The sequence below is a fragment of the Lathamus discolor genome, chromosome 6 (assembly GCF_037157495.1).
Source record: "Lathamus discolor isolate bLatDis1 chromosome 6, bLatDis1.hap1, whole genome shotgun sequence".
Taxonomy (NCBI): domain Eukaryota; kingdom Metazoa; phylum Chordata; class Aves; order Psittaciformes; family Psittacidae; genus Lathamus; species Lathamus discolor.
Genome location: NC_088889.1, coordinates 68175023 through 68192047, shown reverse-complemented (window position 1 = coordinate 68192047; position 17025 = coordinate 68175023). Strand labels below are relative to the sequence as shown.

Genomic DNA, 17025 nt, shown 5'->3' with positions numbered 1-17025 from the left:
TTATGATGCTGACATGGATTAAATGCGCTACAGTGGGTTAACTGCTCCAAGGAATTACTAACATGTAATAGATCCTTCTAACTTTAGGTCATTGAATTTGCTCTGTCTTTGATCGATGGCAACCAAAAGTCTTCACAAATGGAGATGATTACATCCTCTCAGTTTGCCTTGAAAGAACATCTACTTCCTTAAAACAGCCTTTCTCCCACTTGGTTTTGACTAATACTGTTTGACAGGTCGGGAAACAGATCAAAGACTTCATGATCATTGAATTGCCAAGTCATGATGAAGACATATTGCTAAAGTAGGGTGAGAAAACATTACTATCTGTAGTACTTCATTTGATTACAGTCATTTCCAAACCCTTTGATTAACAGGCATCTTCAAACCCAGGGTTGTATTTTAGGTTTCAGATGTAGTATATAAACTCCCATAGAACAAAGTTAATGGTTAATAAAAATATTTGCTAGCATTAGTATCTGGCTGAATTTAGCACAAATATATTACCCAAACAACTTCAAATCTCTCTATTTTCTCTATATATGCTCATGGTAATAATAATGAAAATATGCTAATCATATTATTCCTGTAATAGTAGGTCAAGACTCTGGTTCATGCTATGCTTCTTTCAGTTTTCCTCTCCACATATACTGTGCTTGAGTAATGACTTGAAGAAACAACAGCACTTTCTCTCAAAGAACTGTTGCCCCTATTTCGCTAAAGGCACACAATTGTGACCTGATAAAACTGAGGATTTAGCGCTTGTGAGAACAAAAGAAGTCAGAGGGCAAAACACCAGGGTGCTGCTTCTATAATAAACTTATGCTTAACTTACAAAGAAGTCAAATTTAGATAAGGATTTAGGTATCCTTATCATATGTATCAAGTTGAGAAGGTGTTTAAGTATTGTGCTGAATGGAGATTGAGAACTCCCAATTAATTTGGTAATAGCTCAGACAGAAGAAATACAGGATTTGTTACAGAGAGTTTGTGATTTACCGTGCTAGTATGAAGGATTAATAGCTTTTCACTTTCATAGCAGTGAGACTTTTTTTTAAGTTCTGCAGTATTTTTAGGTACAAGCTTCAAATTACTTTGAAAAAGGTAATGATCATGAACCTAAGATCCTTGTAATCTGGCATAGTTCAAGATTTATATTTTCTTCAATTTGATTGGAATTTTAAATAACAATATGAAAGTATTTTTAATCTTCTAGTTTTAAGAAACTTAAGTTTTTTTTTCTGCCAGAATGGTGAGTGTCAGATTCCCTTTTTCTGGCTTCTTGTGCAGTGTAGTCCAAGTCAGATTTCATTCCAAGTTTGCAAACATAACACCCTTTTCATATCACGCTACTGCATTCCAAGTTGAATTGTGGCAAAAAATACCAGTAATATAGATTAGACGTTAAACTGCAGTATTAGAGATCATTCCTACTAAATTGATATCAATGGAAACTTACCATGAATTTTAGTGGGAGCAAGTCAATATTCTTAGGTTTTAAAAGTCATTTGTCTTTTGCTTTTCCTTGGTTTCATCCTCATTTTGGAACTCTTCAGTGGATCACGGTAAGTTTTTACTCTTCATTCTATGTGGTCTTACTGTGAACATAAGTAGATTTATTAGCCTTTCTTTGGAATCCCTTGGACACTTGTAAGAAAATACATTTAAGGTGTGTAGCTGGCTTTTTAATTTTTGTTGACGTTTGTCATCTCATTTGATGCCACTGAGTTAGTTCCTTCTACACTTTATGTTGTTCATAAAGCGTGAAACAACCAGAAATCATAGAATCACAGACTGGTTTGTGTTGGAAGGGGCCTTAAAGCTCACCCAGTTCCAACCCCCTGCCATGGGTTGGGACACCTTGTGCTAGACCAGGTTGCTCCAGGCCCCGTCCAACCTGGATTAGAAATATACCATTTGTTAATAACCCAACATGCTCCACTTGAATTGGGATCAGAAGTTTTATTGTTTTAAGTTGGCTTAGTATACTCATTACTATCACTATGAGCTTGCTCCAGTAACCTATATCTGGGTGAAAACCTGTATAGTTTCATTAATGCTACAATTATACCATATGATGAAGCATTCCAAGACCTAAGTTTAAAGTGGAGTTAACACCTATTAATTGCTGGTTACAATTTTTTTTCAGAAATAATAGCCATAACAGATTTATTTATTAAGAATACCCATTAAAAAGGAAGTGTCAGAGTCCCTCCTTTTGTTAATTTATATCTGTATATGAGCCAATTTGTATATGAGACATATATCTGTATATGAAAAAAAATTAAATATATATATATGGAACAGCAAAGAAAAACAACCTGTCAGACCATAACTTCATAAAAAAAAAAAAAACTCCCACAAAAATTTACATGTGTCAGTGTAAAGTAATTTCAAGGAAAAAAAAGTTTGGACTATGTAGCAAAATATGGGGGGACAGTCCTTCAAAATTTCTTTTGTAGTGACTATTTAAATGTAATGGTCCCATTAAAATTACTTGCATAAAGAATTATGTTTTTTAAAGAACATAAAAATGGAAAAAGCTTACATTTGAGATGAAAATAAACCATGGCAATCCATGAAGCAATAGAAATACTGAAGAGCCATGAAAGCACTAAGAAAACAAAGTCTGCTGATAAAAATGTGTGTCACAAAAGTAGTTTTTTTGCACAGGAGTAGTTCCATAATGCCTAAACTGAACATGCTTCCTCCCATAGTGTTGTGGTGGCTTAGATGCTGAAATTTTGTTTTCATTAAAAATTTATCTGCTTGTGAATACTTTTTCTTTCCTGACATACAGGAATGAGAGAGTCTAAATTCTGCTTACGCAAAAATTGTAGAAGATGTGTTTTACAATGCTGTTAATAATTTGCAATAAATGAAATGACTAGCTTATTTAAATTGAAACCTTGGGTTAGAATAAGTCAATTATTTGCCTATTCCCTCTTAGATCATGCCATTATGCCATGAAGTGATTTAGGGAACATAAGCCTCAATCTTTCAAAGTAGAACTGAATTAATAAGCCTATTTTAATAAATAAAGAATAACAAATCATGAAAACTTACATTGCACAAATGCGTGTTTTATAATGTGGAAAAAAAGAGTCCCAGAGTTTCAAGTGTTTCTTGCAGAAGGCAGTAAAGGAGTTGTTTAGATTGAGATTTTCATAGTAAGAAATGTCAGTCAGGCATCAAAGAAAGGTAACTTTTTTTTATTAATTTAAATGAAAAATATACTTATCAAGCTATCTTGTCTTTATTACATTGTAAATACATAAAGATGTACACTTCCCACAAGCTAGCAAGTTCCTCTCAGAAAGATCTGTTCTATTGGTCCAAACCCATAATAACTTTGAAATCATTGGATTCTGCACAATAGAAAAAAAAATTAGTTGTGCAAGTAGATAATATAATAGGTCCTGGCTTTAAAGCCGATCATTTTTTCTATAACTTGTAGGTATTCTATGCCTTGCAGACCAGATGACAAACGTGTTTGTTGCTATACTTTTTGACTTTGTGCTTTTAATCATTAGTATCACTTAGCATTTGTTTGCTGCAGTAATAATAAAATTTTTTTTTTAATACTTGCATTCTTTAAATCCCAGGAAATGCATTATTTGCTTCCTACACCACCTATGTAGAACCTTTATTTTAGGATTTGCTATCAAAATGTGGTGTAATCCATATGTGTACGTATATAAAATCATTCTGCAGATAGGCTGATGCATGTTATTGCCTCTTCCTGCTGCAAAAATGTGCTTGTTTATAAATATGGAAGCACGTTTTATTCCAAAACATCCAGGTAGGGATGATATACCATCTATGAACTAGAAATAAGGGAAAATGGAAAGCAGATAGATTCTACAGTTTTCAAGATTCAAATGTCACATGGCTTTTGCTTGGTGTGCTTCTGCCTTTTGATTTTGCTTCAGCATCATTTACCTGTTTTTTATCATCTTCCCTATTCCAAGGATTTTAACAGTCATTCTGCTTTTCTCAGGCCCATTCACATCTAGTCTATAAAGGTTTACCCTTTTAGCACAGAAATTCCTTTCCTAGAGGTTTACCCATGTCGGGTAACTTTCAGGGATGTTTAAAATATCAAAGCCATAAGGAGTTTTAATTGAATTAACTCCAAAGGAGATGTAGCAGGATTTCTGGGAATCATCTTGTAAATGAATTCTGAAAATACATCTTGGGCCTTAGGACAGGGACAGTCATTGGCCTTTTCTTTGGGCTTCTGATCTGTCTCCTCATGATATTTAGACAAACATACTAATTCTTAACTGTAGACTGTAAAAGACCCAGGGAAAGACATATCTAAAGTCCAGCCCTAATTTATCTCCCACATGTAAGGTGTGTTTGGAGACCTTCTAGCAGTGGGTGGCTGGACACATTTTTACTACGTGACAGTTCCTCTCCAGCTGCTTTGTGCTTACAGAGTAGTTGGCACATTTCAGTCTGTCTTGTACTAGTGAAGGTGGGATTCTTCTCAACATTCTTAGGTTTTAGTTTTTGTTTAAAAAACCTCAAATGTCCTTAAAGGGCCAGTAAAACTCAGTCCCTAAGAAAAGCTCTTGGGCAGTGATACTGAACATGTCAGCGGGGTAACTGGAGCAGTCTTGCCTATAGGACAGAAAACTTGTCTTCTTGACTGTGCCATTAATCTGTTGAGTGACATTGGGCAAAACCCTGCTCTCCCCAAATTAAGTTACAGCTCATCTGTTCTCCTAGTTACAATTTCTCTCCTGCTCCCCCTTTATTAGTTTGTTGTGGGTTTTTTCATTTATTTTTGTCCTTTTTTTTTCCCTTTATTTTTCCCCCTTCCTGCCTTGAGCCTTTCTTATCCAGGCATATAAGCCCATGGACATCTTTCTGTTTACTTTTCTGTTGATGGTGCTGTGTTTGCATCAGGCACAAGAGCAGCTACAGTTGCACTACCTGGTTTCATGAGTACTTGACATTTCTAGTTAAGTGGTTGACAGACCTTCGCTTGAAGGTTAGCCAATCCCCTAAGTACATGAAATTCATTATATTTTTCCCCCTCTTGATATAACTTCCTATATTTCTTCCTTGACATGCTTCTTTTGTGTGGCCCTTCATATTAATTTAGTGTCTGTGTTTAGAAGTTCGGAAGCCAATTGTGAGCAAAAATGCTTTGAAAGGATTCATTATAAGGTTATTGACAGACCAGCTGTGTGTCATCAAATTCTTGGCTGCTAATTTAATGGAAAAGTGTTGGAGTTACTCCTTTTTACTTTCATCCAAATGGTGTTCCTGTTAGTCTTGGTTGAAAATTTTTTGACAGAACATATCTCCAATGCAACACTGATTCAATGGAACTGACAAGCTGTGCAATAGATAAGCAGTTCTTCCTCACTAGCTTAAACCTGTTCACCTCTGCAGCCTCCTTCTGTGGACAATTAAATGTGGGGCATTTAATTGTCAGTCTCTGCCTCTATGCAATATTGCACATTGAGAAATCCACTTGGATGTTTGAAAAATCTTTAGCAGATTGCATTGTACTTTTCTAAGATGTAACGCATCTTCAAGGAGTGTTGTGTTTTAGTTCTTGAAATGACTAATACATCTGCAGTAATTTCCTGCCCAGATATTTATAATTTAGGCTCCTAAGGTTCTAACAACTGTATTTAATGGAAAGAGAAATCTCCCTTAGGAGGTGGCTCAGAACAGGCGGTCAGGGTAAGGTATTCTGAAACTGTATGTGCAATATCTTTAAAAGCACCACCTCGAAATTCAGTTGAGTTCCTTAGCAATGCACTTCTGGGGTAAGAAGCCTTTGGTGTGCTCTTAATGCAGCCAGTATCTGCAAGAGCTGAAGGTGGCAAAGTGAGACCTCCCTGGGTACCAGCATTTCCTCTCTGGCAGTAATGTGCTAGCACGTAAAATCACCTTGCATGCCAGTATCAGCAGTTTACTGTGTGTTAACTCATTATGCAAAACATTTCTCAGTACTTCAGAGGTAAATAAAGATGAGACACAAAGCTAGATAAATAGGTTATGTATTATAGATCTCATTATTTCAGTCTTTTTTTCCCCCACTCTCTCTTCCCCATCTCCCTCCTCTTTTATTTTTCCCTGCTCCACTGACTCATCTTACATGAAATGTACAGTATCGGCACCTGCATATCTAAGAGCACAGAGAGACTGCTAATCCCCTCCACCATTTAGTCTACAGATAAGATTTGGCAAATGAAAAAGCTTTTATAGTTTATTGTCAAGAACCACAGATTGGGTCCCCTTACTGAAAACACTAATAGGGGAAAGTCCTTTTAGTTTGGTTATTTTTTGTGTTGTGGTTCCATTTAATAGATTAATCGTTTTGTAAGAATCCATAGAACACTTCCTAGACATTAAAATGTTTTACTCTAATGATGAGACAAAAGTTCGTGTTTGCAGTTTGGAGCTAGTAAACCTGATGCATTATAACTGGAGATGCAGCTATTTGTGGTGTTGCTCTTGAAAAAGGATAGCACTGCGCTTTACACTTCCTTGTTTAAATTCTTCCTTGCTGAGGTAAAAAGGTCTTGTAAGACAGTGATATGAATAATATTTAATACACTCAAGATAAGCACATTGTCCTATTAAAGACACATGTTGCATATTTTACAGGGTAAATTAGTTATTCTTTACTGTAGCTTTTGATAAATAGTATACAATGCTATTTAAAAAAAACCTGGTTCTTTGTTGTGATATACTTTTTGCACAGTATACTTTTACACTATAAACATAACTCGTGCTACCCTCTAGAGAAATGACAATAAATGAGGCTTATGTGGTGGTATCAGTAAACCAAAGTTTTTGCACTGTTCATCAGAGGTGCTCATTGAATGTTTAGGATTCAGCCATAAATGTACATTGATGATATTTTGCATTGGTTCTTTAGTTTTAGGGTAATATTCTTAAAGAACTTGCAGCTTACATGGGAATTTCCAACTGGGCTTTATACATTGACTCAGGAATGATGGTTCTACATAGAACTGAACTGGCCGTGATGTAACAAAAATGGTATGTAGGCCTTTTAAATATTTAATACAGTGTGGTTTGGCTTTTCCATTCCTGAAATAACAAGAAAATGTGAAAGGGCATTTTAAAAGTGTTTTATTTCTTTGTCATTCTCTTATCAATGTGAAATAATGGGTTTTCCTCCTGTTAAATCAAGTTATACTTTGTTCGCTTTTGTGTTGTTCATTAAAAACTATATATCTGTTGTATTTTATTCTGAAGCTCAATCGCACCTCTGTGGCAACGTGCAAGATGCCTGTAAAGTACTTTTTATCATAAGTAAAGGCAGCAGGATTTTCTCTTGTTTACTGATGAGTTGGCCCTTTGTGTTGCCTTCTAATTCTAACCAGTAGAAAAGTAGTAAATACTCCATTTCCAAATCTTCTTTCTCATGCTGAAATATAGGATATTTTATTTTTATGAGTATTCATGATTTGCATTCCAATGAATTTATCAACCAGTCTGCTCCATTAGGATGTTTTTCCCAAGCAGAAATTGAGATGCCCACTCTTACTAAAGAGTCAAGGGGAGTTAAGCTTTTATTTTGGTGGGGTTTTTTGTTCCCTTTATGAATATTGTTATATAGAATCTGAAGTCTACATTCATCTCACCTAGGATTGATGCCTACAAGGTCGTATAAGTGTACACGAACAAGCAATTCCTCTCTGTTTCTGTTATGTTAAATGGGTTGTTAACCAATTTACAGAATTAGAAGGCATTTTAGATTATTTATCTCTTGGATTAAAAATACAAAAAAATAAACTGTCAGTTTGAGAGATTCTTTGTTCTGAATTATGGGAGGGGATTACATTTATTTCTTAAGGTTCTGGTTTGAGATATTCTGTTCCAACTTGAAAAGAGAATTCACATGTATTTGTGTGAGTCAGTAGGAATTTATTTCTCTTTCAAAAACCATAAGTGTTTATCAAGAATGAACTCTCATGGTAGAGAATGCATAAAACAATGAGATGTTTATCCATAATAGTTGAATTATTGATTAATCTGTCTAGGAGCCAAATATTAAGAAACAGTCATGATATGTTTAGTATGTTTATCTTATATATGCAATAGCATAGAAATAATATTTTTAGGATTTTGAGCAATGCTTTTTAAGTGCAGATCTTTTAAATCTAAAAATCTAAATTTTTAGCTGCAGCAAGCGGCTGTGTGGTTCTGAATTACCAGCTGGGCTTACACCATAACGTATAACTACAATGTAATAAAATTTTCCTTTGAAGTGTAATTTGCTGTTCATAATTTAGCACAGTATTAATATTTTATATTTTAAATTTAACTTGCTAGTTTTAATTTATCATTCCATTTGGTTGGCAAATGTTCTTGCATACAGTAAGAGAAAATTGAGGAAAGAAGGAAAGAGCTTTTAAGGTTATGTGCACTCAGATTTGATTGCATATTTTGTTCTTATATAGTGGCAACTTGCCTGTTCAAGCTGTTTGTGCCAAACATGTATGAAACTTAGTTTATGATCAAAATACATGAACAGGCTGAAATACAGGTTTTACTAGCTCTTCACTAGTCAAACCCTGGACTAGAGTGTGTCAGTTACTGTCTCTGCTATGTGTGACCCCTTATGTCAAAATGGAAATAGCTGCAGCAAATGACTCCCTTGGTTCACCTGGGACCAAATTTACTTTCCTGGTTCATCCAGCAACAGAAAATTGTCAATGCTCAACGAAGGTCAATGTGTGAGCTTGACTTTATTTTCCGTGGTTTTATTTTATTTCTTAGCACTAGAAGTAGCACTTTTTGAGGCCAAGTCTGCTTATATGCTTTGTGCATCAAACAATGAATTTTCATGGATGTTTTCTATGTAGTTTTACTCCTTTAGCAATGGAACATTAGAAAGGTTATAACTACCACCTTTTTGCCTTGATAAAAAAGATAAAAACTGTAGCATTCATCACATGAATGCGATAGAGTAAGTGCCAACTTAGAGACAGATGTGAGTAGGTAGAAAAACACTGAAGTCTGTCGTAGTCCACAAAAGCCAACAGATAAAACTTCTAGCTTCTCCAAATGTGAAATTTAGAGATAAAACTGGATATCATATTCTCTTAAATTATATACCCAATGCCATTATTTTGTTTTTTTTTTTTTTTGGTATAATCACAGAAAGGTTTGGGTTGGAAGGGACCTTAAAGCTCATCCAGTACCAAACCCCTGCTATGTGCAGGGACACCTTCTACTAGACCAGGCTGCTTCAAGCCCCTTCCAACCTGGCCTTGAACACTGCCAGGGGTGGGGCAGCCACAGCTTCTCTGGGCAACCTGTGCCAGGGCCTCGCCACCCTTGCAGGGAAGAACTTCTGCCTGAAATCTAAATCTCCCCTCTTTCAGGTTAAAGACATTCCCCCTTGTCCTGTCCCTACAAGTCCTTTCCAAAGCCCCTCTCCAGGTTTCTTGGAGCCCCTTCAGGCAACTGGAAGCTCCTCCAAGGTCTCCCTGGAGCCTTCTCTTCTCCAGGCTGAACAAGCCCAGCTGTCTCAGCCTGGTTCCAGAGCACAGCTGCTCCAGCTCTCCATGGCCTCCTCTGGAGTCACTCAAGCATGTTCACATCCTTTTTATTCTAAAAGCAACGTTGTTTTCTTTGCATAAGTCTTGAAGTGATTTCTTGTGGTTGTCTTGTGGTGATGAACCATTTCCTGAGGGAAAGCTGTATACGAAACCAAATTCTCGCATATATGTTGATTTTTAAAATGGTGAATGAACAAATTTATAAAGTTCTTTTAAGACTTTTTTTTTTTTTAACATCTGCTTGTTATGCAGATCTCATAGAGACCTCATACATGTAAAAAGTGATTTAAAATAATGTGCATGTTCAGCCTTTTTTTTTTTTTTGACATTATTTTTTTGAAACTCGGGTCTAAACAAGAAGAATCTGCTGCTGTACAAAAGTATTAAATACAGCAAGCATTTTGTTTCACAAAGATGAGTAAATTCTAGTGATACCAGACTTAAGTAGTTATGTGAAGGGTATTTTCCAAAAAATAGTGACTATTAAACTGAAGACCAACATGGATTGTTCTGCAAGTCATTAATCAGAATCAGCTCATTCAGGCTTCTTGGCTTCTTTGTGGTGTGCTATTATGTCTTCAGCTCGCCAGAAATGATTCAACTTAAGGTTTAAAAAGAAACTCAGAAAAAAAATAATCCCCAAACCCTCTGTACTGGATGATAAAAATTGTATTGCTTTATCAAGTCAGTATTTCAGTCATGTCACCAGATGCCAAAATGCTGTAGTTGTTATAAACACTGTTTACATGCTGAAATTGGACCCGATAAGATAATTTTAGGTTTTACACTCAACGATATGCCTTTTGTCTACCCAACTAGATGCAACCATAACTGCATTTTTAGAAGATCAGAAGAGAGCCAGAAGCATTGCCCTAAACATGCCATTAACTGTTAATTATTAGGTTGTGATTGCTTTTTCTAAATAAGGCTGAAATAACATCAAGTAATTTGTTTGCATTAAGATATTCTTTTAAACTCTTACACTACAGTCTAGGGAAAGGGAGCAGCTTGATTTACTAAGGCCTTTAACAGTCTGGCTTTTTTCATATCATCGTAAATATGTGACCATCTTAACTTCACATGAACATTATTGTATTCAAGAGTAATTATTTATTTATAAGGAGATATTGTTTATTCAGGAACTACATAGCCATAATAAATTCCTGTCTCACTTAAAGGAAGATTTAGAAATCTCAAAGACTTTCTAAATATAAAGGAAGTAGTTTCGTTCTCCAGCCTCAGAGTTTTGCACTTTAGACTACCTATGCTTCATGTGAAGGAACTGATTCCTACTTCATCTCTGTTCTGCCCCATCAGCTCCCAGTCTGAAAACTTTCCCCAAATTTTTGATGTTCCTTTTGTATGAGATAAAGGTGTAATACTTGATCCCTACACATCTGAATTTCAGCCTTGCTCCCAGGTACAATCTGGAATGCTTCCATTACAGCAACATGGGTTTAAATAACCCTGTGCTTATTGTTCTGGTGTGGCAGGGAGGCCCAAAGACGTGACATGTAGCTAGGGGCTTTTGGCTCATCATCTGACAGAGTTCCCAGTCCCCTTCTACTAGCATTATTTTAAATGGAGAATATTGAAAAATCACTTAAGATGACCCAGCTAACTCACAAAAATGAGAATGTCTCTTATTTATTTCTCTTGTTTTTAAAACTGACACAGGTATTCCTTAACTCTTTGATACCATTTTGTTCAGACACATTGCTTTCCATGAAGACATTTGAGCTCAATTGATTTGGTTAAAGTTTATTGCTTCAGGTTTGAAATATTTCCTTGTTTCCTCAAGAGAGCACATTCCAAAAAAAGTTTAAAATGTAGTAGTTACTCTTTTTACAGCTCAGGTTTCTCTTTCAGTATTGGACCTGGGAAGCATTTTGCCACTAGCTAGCCTGTTATGCAACCAGTTAAACCAATATAACTCAGTTTCAAACACTGTAGTTAATCATAGTATTTGAATGTTGTTTTGAAAAGTGAACTGAATTCTTTTAACTATATGATAGGATTTTAAAATTTCTAGCATAAATTGTTTCCTAAGTTTATCTAACATAATTTCCAAAGTTTATCTTGCTGCCACTTTTTATTTTTATTACCTGATCATCAGAACAATGATCTGTGTTTTTTCATTTCTTTTACTGCCTTCAGTGTATTGGGCAAGACTATTTAATTTAAACAATAAAGAAAAGCAGCCAGTATTTCTGTGGAACTTGACTGACATGCTCAATATCTAATTCATAATGCTTCCAACTTCCCTTTTAAACCATCTCCCAGAATTACTGAATGTTTGATATTCTATTTCCTGGCTTTGGTTTGGGTCCTGTTCTCCATGCTTTTAAATCATAGAATCACAGACTGGTTTGGGTGGGAAGAGACCCTAAATCTCATCCAGTTCTAACCCCCTGCCATGGGCAGGGACACCTTCTACTACACTGGGTTGCTCAAAGCCCCATTCAGCCTGGCTTTGGACTGCTCTTGTTTTAAATCCTAGGAAGAAGGGAAACAGTCATGAAGAGTAGCACTTGGATGAAGCTGACCCTTTATATGGTTGCACAAGCAACTGAAAGGAATCACTTTGTTCCCTGGATACTCAAAAGTCAGGTGGAGAATAAGCTGCCCAGAGTCCACAACAGAGTCTTTCCTTATTGCTATTTCCTTGTCATTCAAGTTAGGGAGCACTTCCCAACACATTAAGGTGGATGTTGCTGAGATCCCAAAGTGTTGTTACGTAAGGACCAGCAGGCACGTAAACTGAAATGAGAAGAAAGGAATAACATATTTAAGTTTTACAACTTCAACATAGATCAGTAAAACTTAGCATTGAAAGCATGGAAAAAGTGAGCGTACAGAAAATTCTTACATGGGGGAAAAAGTAAAATCCAGCATAAATCCATCAGGATTATCACTATTCCTGGTCCCATACTCTGCTAGCTGCCTGAGATTTATCAAGGAAGTAGGGAAGGTAATATGCGTTGGGAATGTTTTAATTAGGCAAAGGTAATGATAAAGTGAACAAAAGCACCTCTCTTTCCCCCTTTTTGTTAGTGTAACGTTTTCAAACTGTTTTGTGTAGCTCCTTCATGTGGGTTGTGGGTTTGTTTTTTTTTTTTTCTGCTCTGGGGAAAAATGTCACTGTGGAAGCCAGAACCAGATATTCTTCATTGCCAAACTCATGTCTGTGGATTTTTCTAAGCAAGCATTGATTAGACTGTCTTTAATTGCTTAATCTGATTTTGCTTTAGAGGCAAAAGCCTATAAAAAATTCAGAAGTGCAACACATTGACTTTGGGCTGCCTAAATGTTGCAGGCTGGTAGAGCAGTCTTTTAAATGCCAACAGGTTATAATTTCCACTTGTAAATAAGGTCAGCTTCCCTCCTTTGGCATGATTGGAGCAGAGTCCATTTTTGATGTTTCACCCAACATATTTCCAGCCTGTTTCCTGTTCAAATGCACAAAAAAATGTAGTGAAACCCAATGGGATCTGTGAGTCTGAGGTAAAATTAGCACCTAAAAGTAAACTCCGAGCCACTTTATAGCCTAAGCTTAAAAAAACCCACAAACTCCCACACCTGTTGATGTTAGGGCATAGTTACTACTATGACTTCTTCTCTGTATGCATGTAAAACACAGGCATCTGTGGGGGGCTGGAGCACCTCCTGCATGAAGATAGGCTGAGAAAGTTGGGGCTGTTCAGCCTGGAGAGAAGGTGGCTGTGTGGAGATCTCGTAGCAGCCTTCCAGTATCTGAAGGGGGCCTACAAGGAAGCTGGAGAGGGACTCTTCACCAGGGAATGTAGCGATAGGACAAGAGGTGATGGGTTTAAACATAAACAGGGAAAGTTCAGGTTAGATATAAGGAGGAAGTTCTTTACTGTGAGGACGGTGAGGCACTGCCACAGGTTGCCCAGAGAAGTGATAAATGCTCCACCCCTGACAGTGTTCAAGACCAGGTTGGACAGAGCCTTGGGTGACATGGTTTAGTGTGAGGTGTCCCTGCCCATAGCAGGGGGGTTGGAACTAGACAATCTTAAGGTCCTTTCCAACCCAAACCATTCTATGATTCTATCTATTACAAAGAACATAAGGATAATTCTGGCTGGTCAAAAAAACTCTCTTTACAAAAAGCATGTGTTTTAAATAGCAATATTGTTATGTCTAAGGTGTAGGACCACAGTGGCATTCAGAGTTCTGTGTTAAAGCTTCTAATCAGAATCACGTAAATCGGGGAGAATGACAGGCTGGCGGTTTAGTTAAACCAGCTTTTCAGAAATGACTCTGCAGCTTGTGCTCATTTTGTGGTTCATGTTACTGAGCCACTTCCCAGTGATTTACAGAGAGGCAAGAGGGAGAAGGAGTCATTTGGTGTTTCATAAGGGTACAAAGAACTCTGTTTCTGTTTCCTTCCCTTTTCCCCTCCCCAGTCTCTTAAAGTATATACGTTACCAAGCCAAAGAATGATATCATGGCACTTTCCTGCTGAAAGCGTACATTGTTCTCAAGTCTCCCTCCTTCTTTTTAGTCTGCTTTGGTAGAGTGGTAGTATTTTTTTGGTTTAAATTAAATACGGTGTTTGCAAAAGACGCTGTAGAAAGTCCTATGTAAGACCGCTTGGAGCATAAGCCCTAATTTTGAAGGAGTCAATGGAAGCCTGGTCTGTGTGTATGTCATTATCTTACAGATTCAGGTGTAATGTAGCTAATTTGCTTAGGGTTACTCTCTTACTGGCCTAATTTTTCAGCTAAGGACAAGTAATAGTAAACTGTGTGTATGAGGAAATGTGTTTGTTTTGAATTTTTTTAATCAGATATTATACCTTAAGTATTCGGTCGTGACCTAGCCCTGCCTCCCTTGCAAGAAGTGCAAAAAACCCCCCAAAATCTCCATGGAGCTGAATTTGATTCATGGTGCTTCAGCAAATCCTAGCACTACAAAAAAAGCTAGTAAGGATAAAGTAAGCTTCCAGTGGGTCAGGAGTACCTGAGTATGTTTAGAAAAATAGGGGAAAGACTTTTTCTCAAACGTGCTAAGCATCCAGATCCCTTGTTTCTGCTAGTGAAAAGCATTGCAAAATGTCCTTACCATAATGACTAGGCATGTGACACTGCTGTTTGAACTCTCCTGCCTTTACTGTGGCTTCAGTTTTGTCCAGCAAGCTGGCCTGAGTGTTAAGCCAGCTGAGATGCCTTCAAGCTCCAAGGTTGATACTGTGTAATATGGTGTCTGTGGTATGAAAGCTTTGCTGTAGGAAACTTGGAGATCAAGTGTTTGATCCTGGTCTGGCAAGGTATCTATCTCTGTATAAAAAGTTGGTTCTGGAGCCAAGAGTCTAGCTGTATTTGTAAAGAGTCCAATTCAAAATTAAGATACTACTGTTGATGAAAGATCATGTTGATGTGAAAACAGGAATAATGACATTTTTACACTGTCATCTTCACAAGAGGAATTCATTCGTGTTTCTTAGCTATTAAAAATTCATCATACCTGCTTAAGAGAGATTGTGAGCAGAAAGAAAAAAAAGGAATTTCTCAGGGCTGGTGCTTAGCATTAGTAGTACTAGTCTAAGGGGAAGATCTCTGTAGCTTTGTCTCTGTCTAGAGCTACTGCTTTGGGGTTATCCCTGACCAAGTAAGAAGTCAAACCTAAGTCTTACCCTAACAATTAGTTTCCACTTTCAATATTAACATAATAACAAAAACTAGTTTAAACATAAAGACTTTTTAGAATGAAAGCTAAAACTAGCTGAATAATTTCTCCTGTTCTGAAGAAGCTTTCTTTTATAACACACGATTCTTTGCCTTTAGTCATTATGCACAAGTGGAAAAAAAGTTATGAACATATTTTGTGAACCTTCTGACCTACCAACTAAATACTAGGAACTCTTGTCTGCTTTATTCATGGTGTTACCTGACCACAGTGGGTTTGATGTGTATGGGGGAGTGTTACACACCTACAGATGGGTGTGTAAAAACATACACATGCCACACTTCGACCAGTGAAACCATAGTCCTCTAAAATTTATAGGATGTCCACTCAAAATACGTCAGAGTGGAGGTGATAGCTTGATTTTGCTCAACAGTGACTGCAGTTCAGATCAAAGGACAAAACAGATGCTGATCTGGAATTGCATATGAGACTACAGCTTCACTTACCACAGGCACACTTCTGTGTGCTCCCAGGTGTAATACCCATTAGCTGGGTGGTTCTGTATTGCCATTCTGTGCTGTACTTTGCTGGAAGCAAGGTCTGTAGGGCCATTTGTGAACTTTGTACAATTCAGGATAAGAAGATAAGTCAGTTGAAATCTAGAAATACTCTCCAGCTTGACATTTACCACTTCTCCACCAAAGTTTATCACTGATTTGTAGTTATTCCCTCAGCCTCTCAAGGTTAGGTATTTTCTTTCTGAGAAATAGCTCTTAATCTATTCTAAGGGTAGGCTTAGTGACTTTACTGCTCCACAGAATACCTATGGCCTCAAGAAAGTTCAGGCTAGTAGACCTACTACACATAAGCTGGTTGCTTGAATGCATGGGCTGATCCAAGTGTAGCTGTTGCTCTTGCTGTCATCTGACCTTGACATATCCCCACCTTGCAGAACAATCTGTGCAGTGGCACAGTTCGTTTTTTGGTATTTTCTCTTCTTCACATCAATATGCCTTTTAAAATATTTTACATTATTCAAGGGCAGTGACATTCAATCTGCATTTCTTGTAGTTTTGGGATACGTATTATCTGGGTGGGTGAATTAAAAGGGAAAACTGTGCTCTTTAAATACTGCAAATCTGAGAAGGGCATGTTGATTAAATCTTGTTTTGGCCCTGAACTGGAAATATGTTTGTCTATATGCTACTTTCTGATCTAGTCAGATGGTTTTGCAGAACATGTACACTATAGTGAAAAGAATCAATTAAAACAGCGTGTGGTGAGAGAAGCTATGAAGACAAAGATCAGTGCACAAGGGTTCAGTAGGAATTAATCTCTCCAGTGGCAGCTGGGGAAGCTGATTTGTCAAACGGTACCCTGGAGTGAGACCTGATTTTTGTTCATAAGGTACAAGCCATCATGATCTGCTTTCAAGGAAATATGGCATAGTAACTTATCATGCAATGGATTTCTTTTCAGGAATCTGAGCATGAAGACTTTGACCTTTAGCACCTCATATGAAAAGATGCACTCATACATTTTCACTGTTTAAGTTTTATAAGTTACATTTATACAATTTCAGTATGCAATTTCAAGAAGTTTAGAACCGTCATGCTTTGTGTTTAGATTATATTTAATAATAACTTATTTCACTGCAGGTGGACTAAGGGATCATAATAAGGCTTTAGGGATTTAACAGACCTGTAGATTCAACTAAGATTTTTTGGAACTGCAGCAGCAGTTTCTTCTAGTCAGTTCTGACTATGTTTAGATAATGAAGTAGAATTTTGGACTCATGGGGTTTCTTGAATGT

At 36.9% G+C, this 17025-nt stretch overlaps 1 protein-coding gene across 6 annotated transcripts in view; it reads left to right on the top strand.

Moving 5' to 3' along the window:
* The window catches only part of GAS2 (growth arrest specific 2), a 91886-nt gene that overhangs the window by 53019 nt on the left and 21842 nt on the right, over positions 1-17025 (top strand). Inside the window, exon 8 of one of the 6 annotated variants that reach the window (XM_065683398.1) lies at positions 88-472. The exons of the other annotated variants lie outside the window; for them this stretch is intronic. Coding sequence (XP_065539470.1) covers positions 88-192 — 105 coding nt within the window. The 3' untranslated portion in view covers positions 193-472. Of the gene's footprint in view, positions 1-87; positions 473-17025 lie in introns of those variants that run through there. 6 annotated transcript variants of the gene reach the window in all.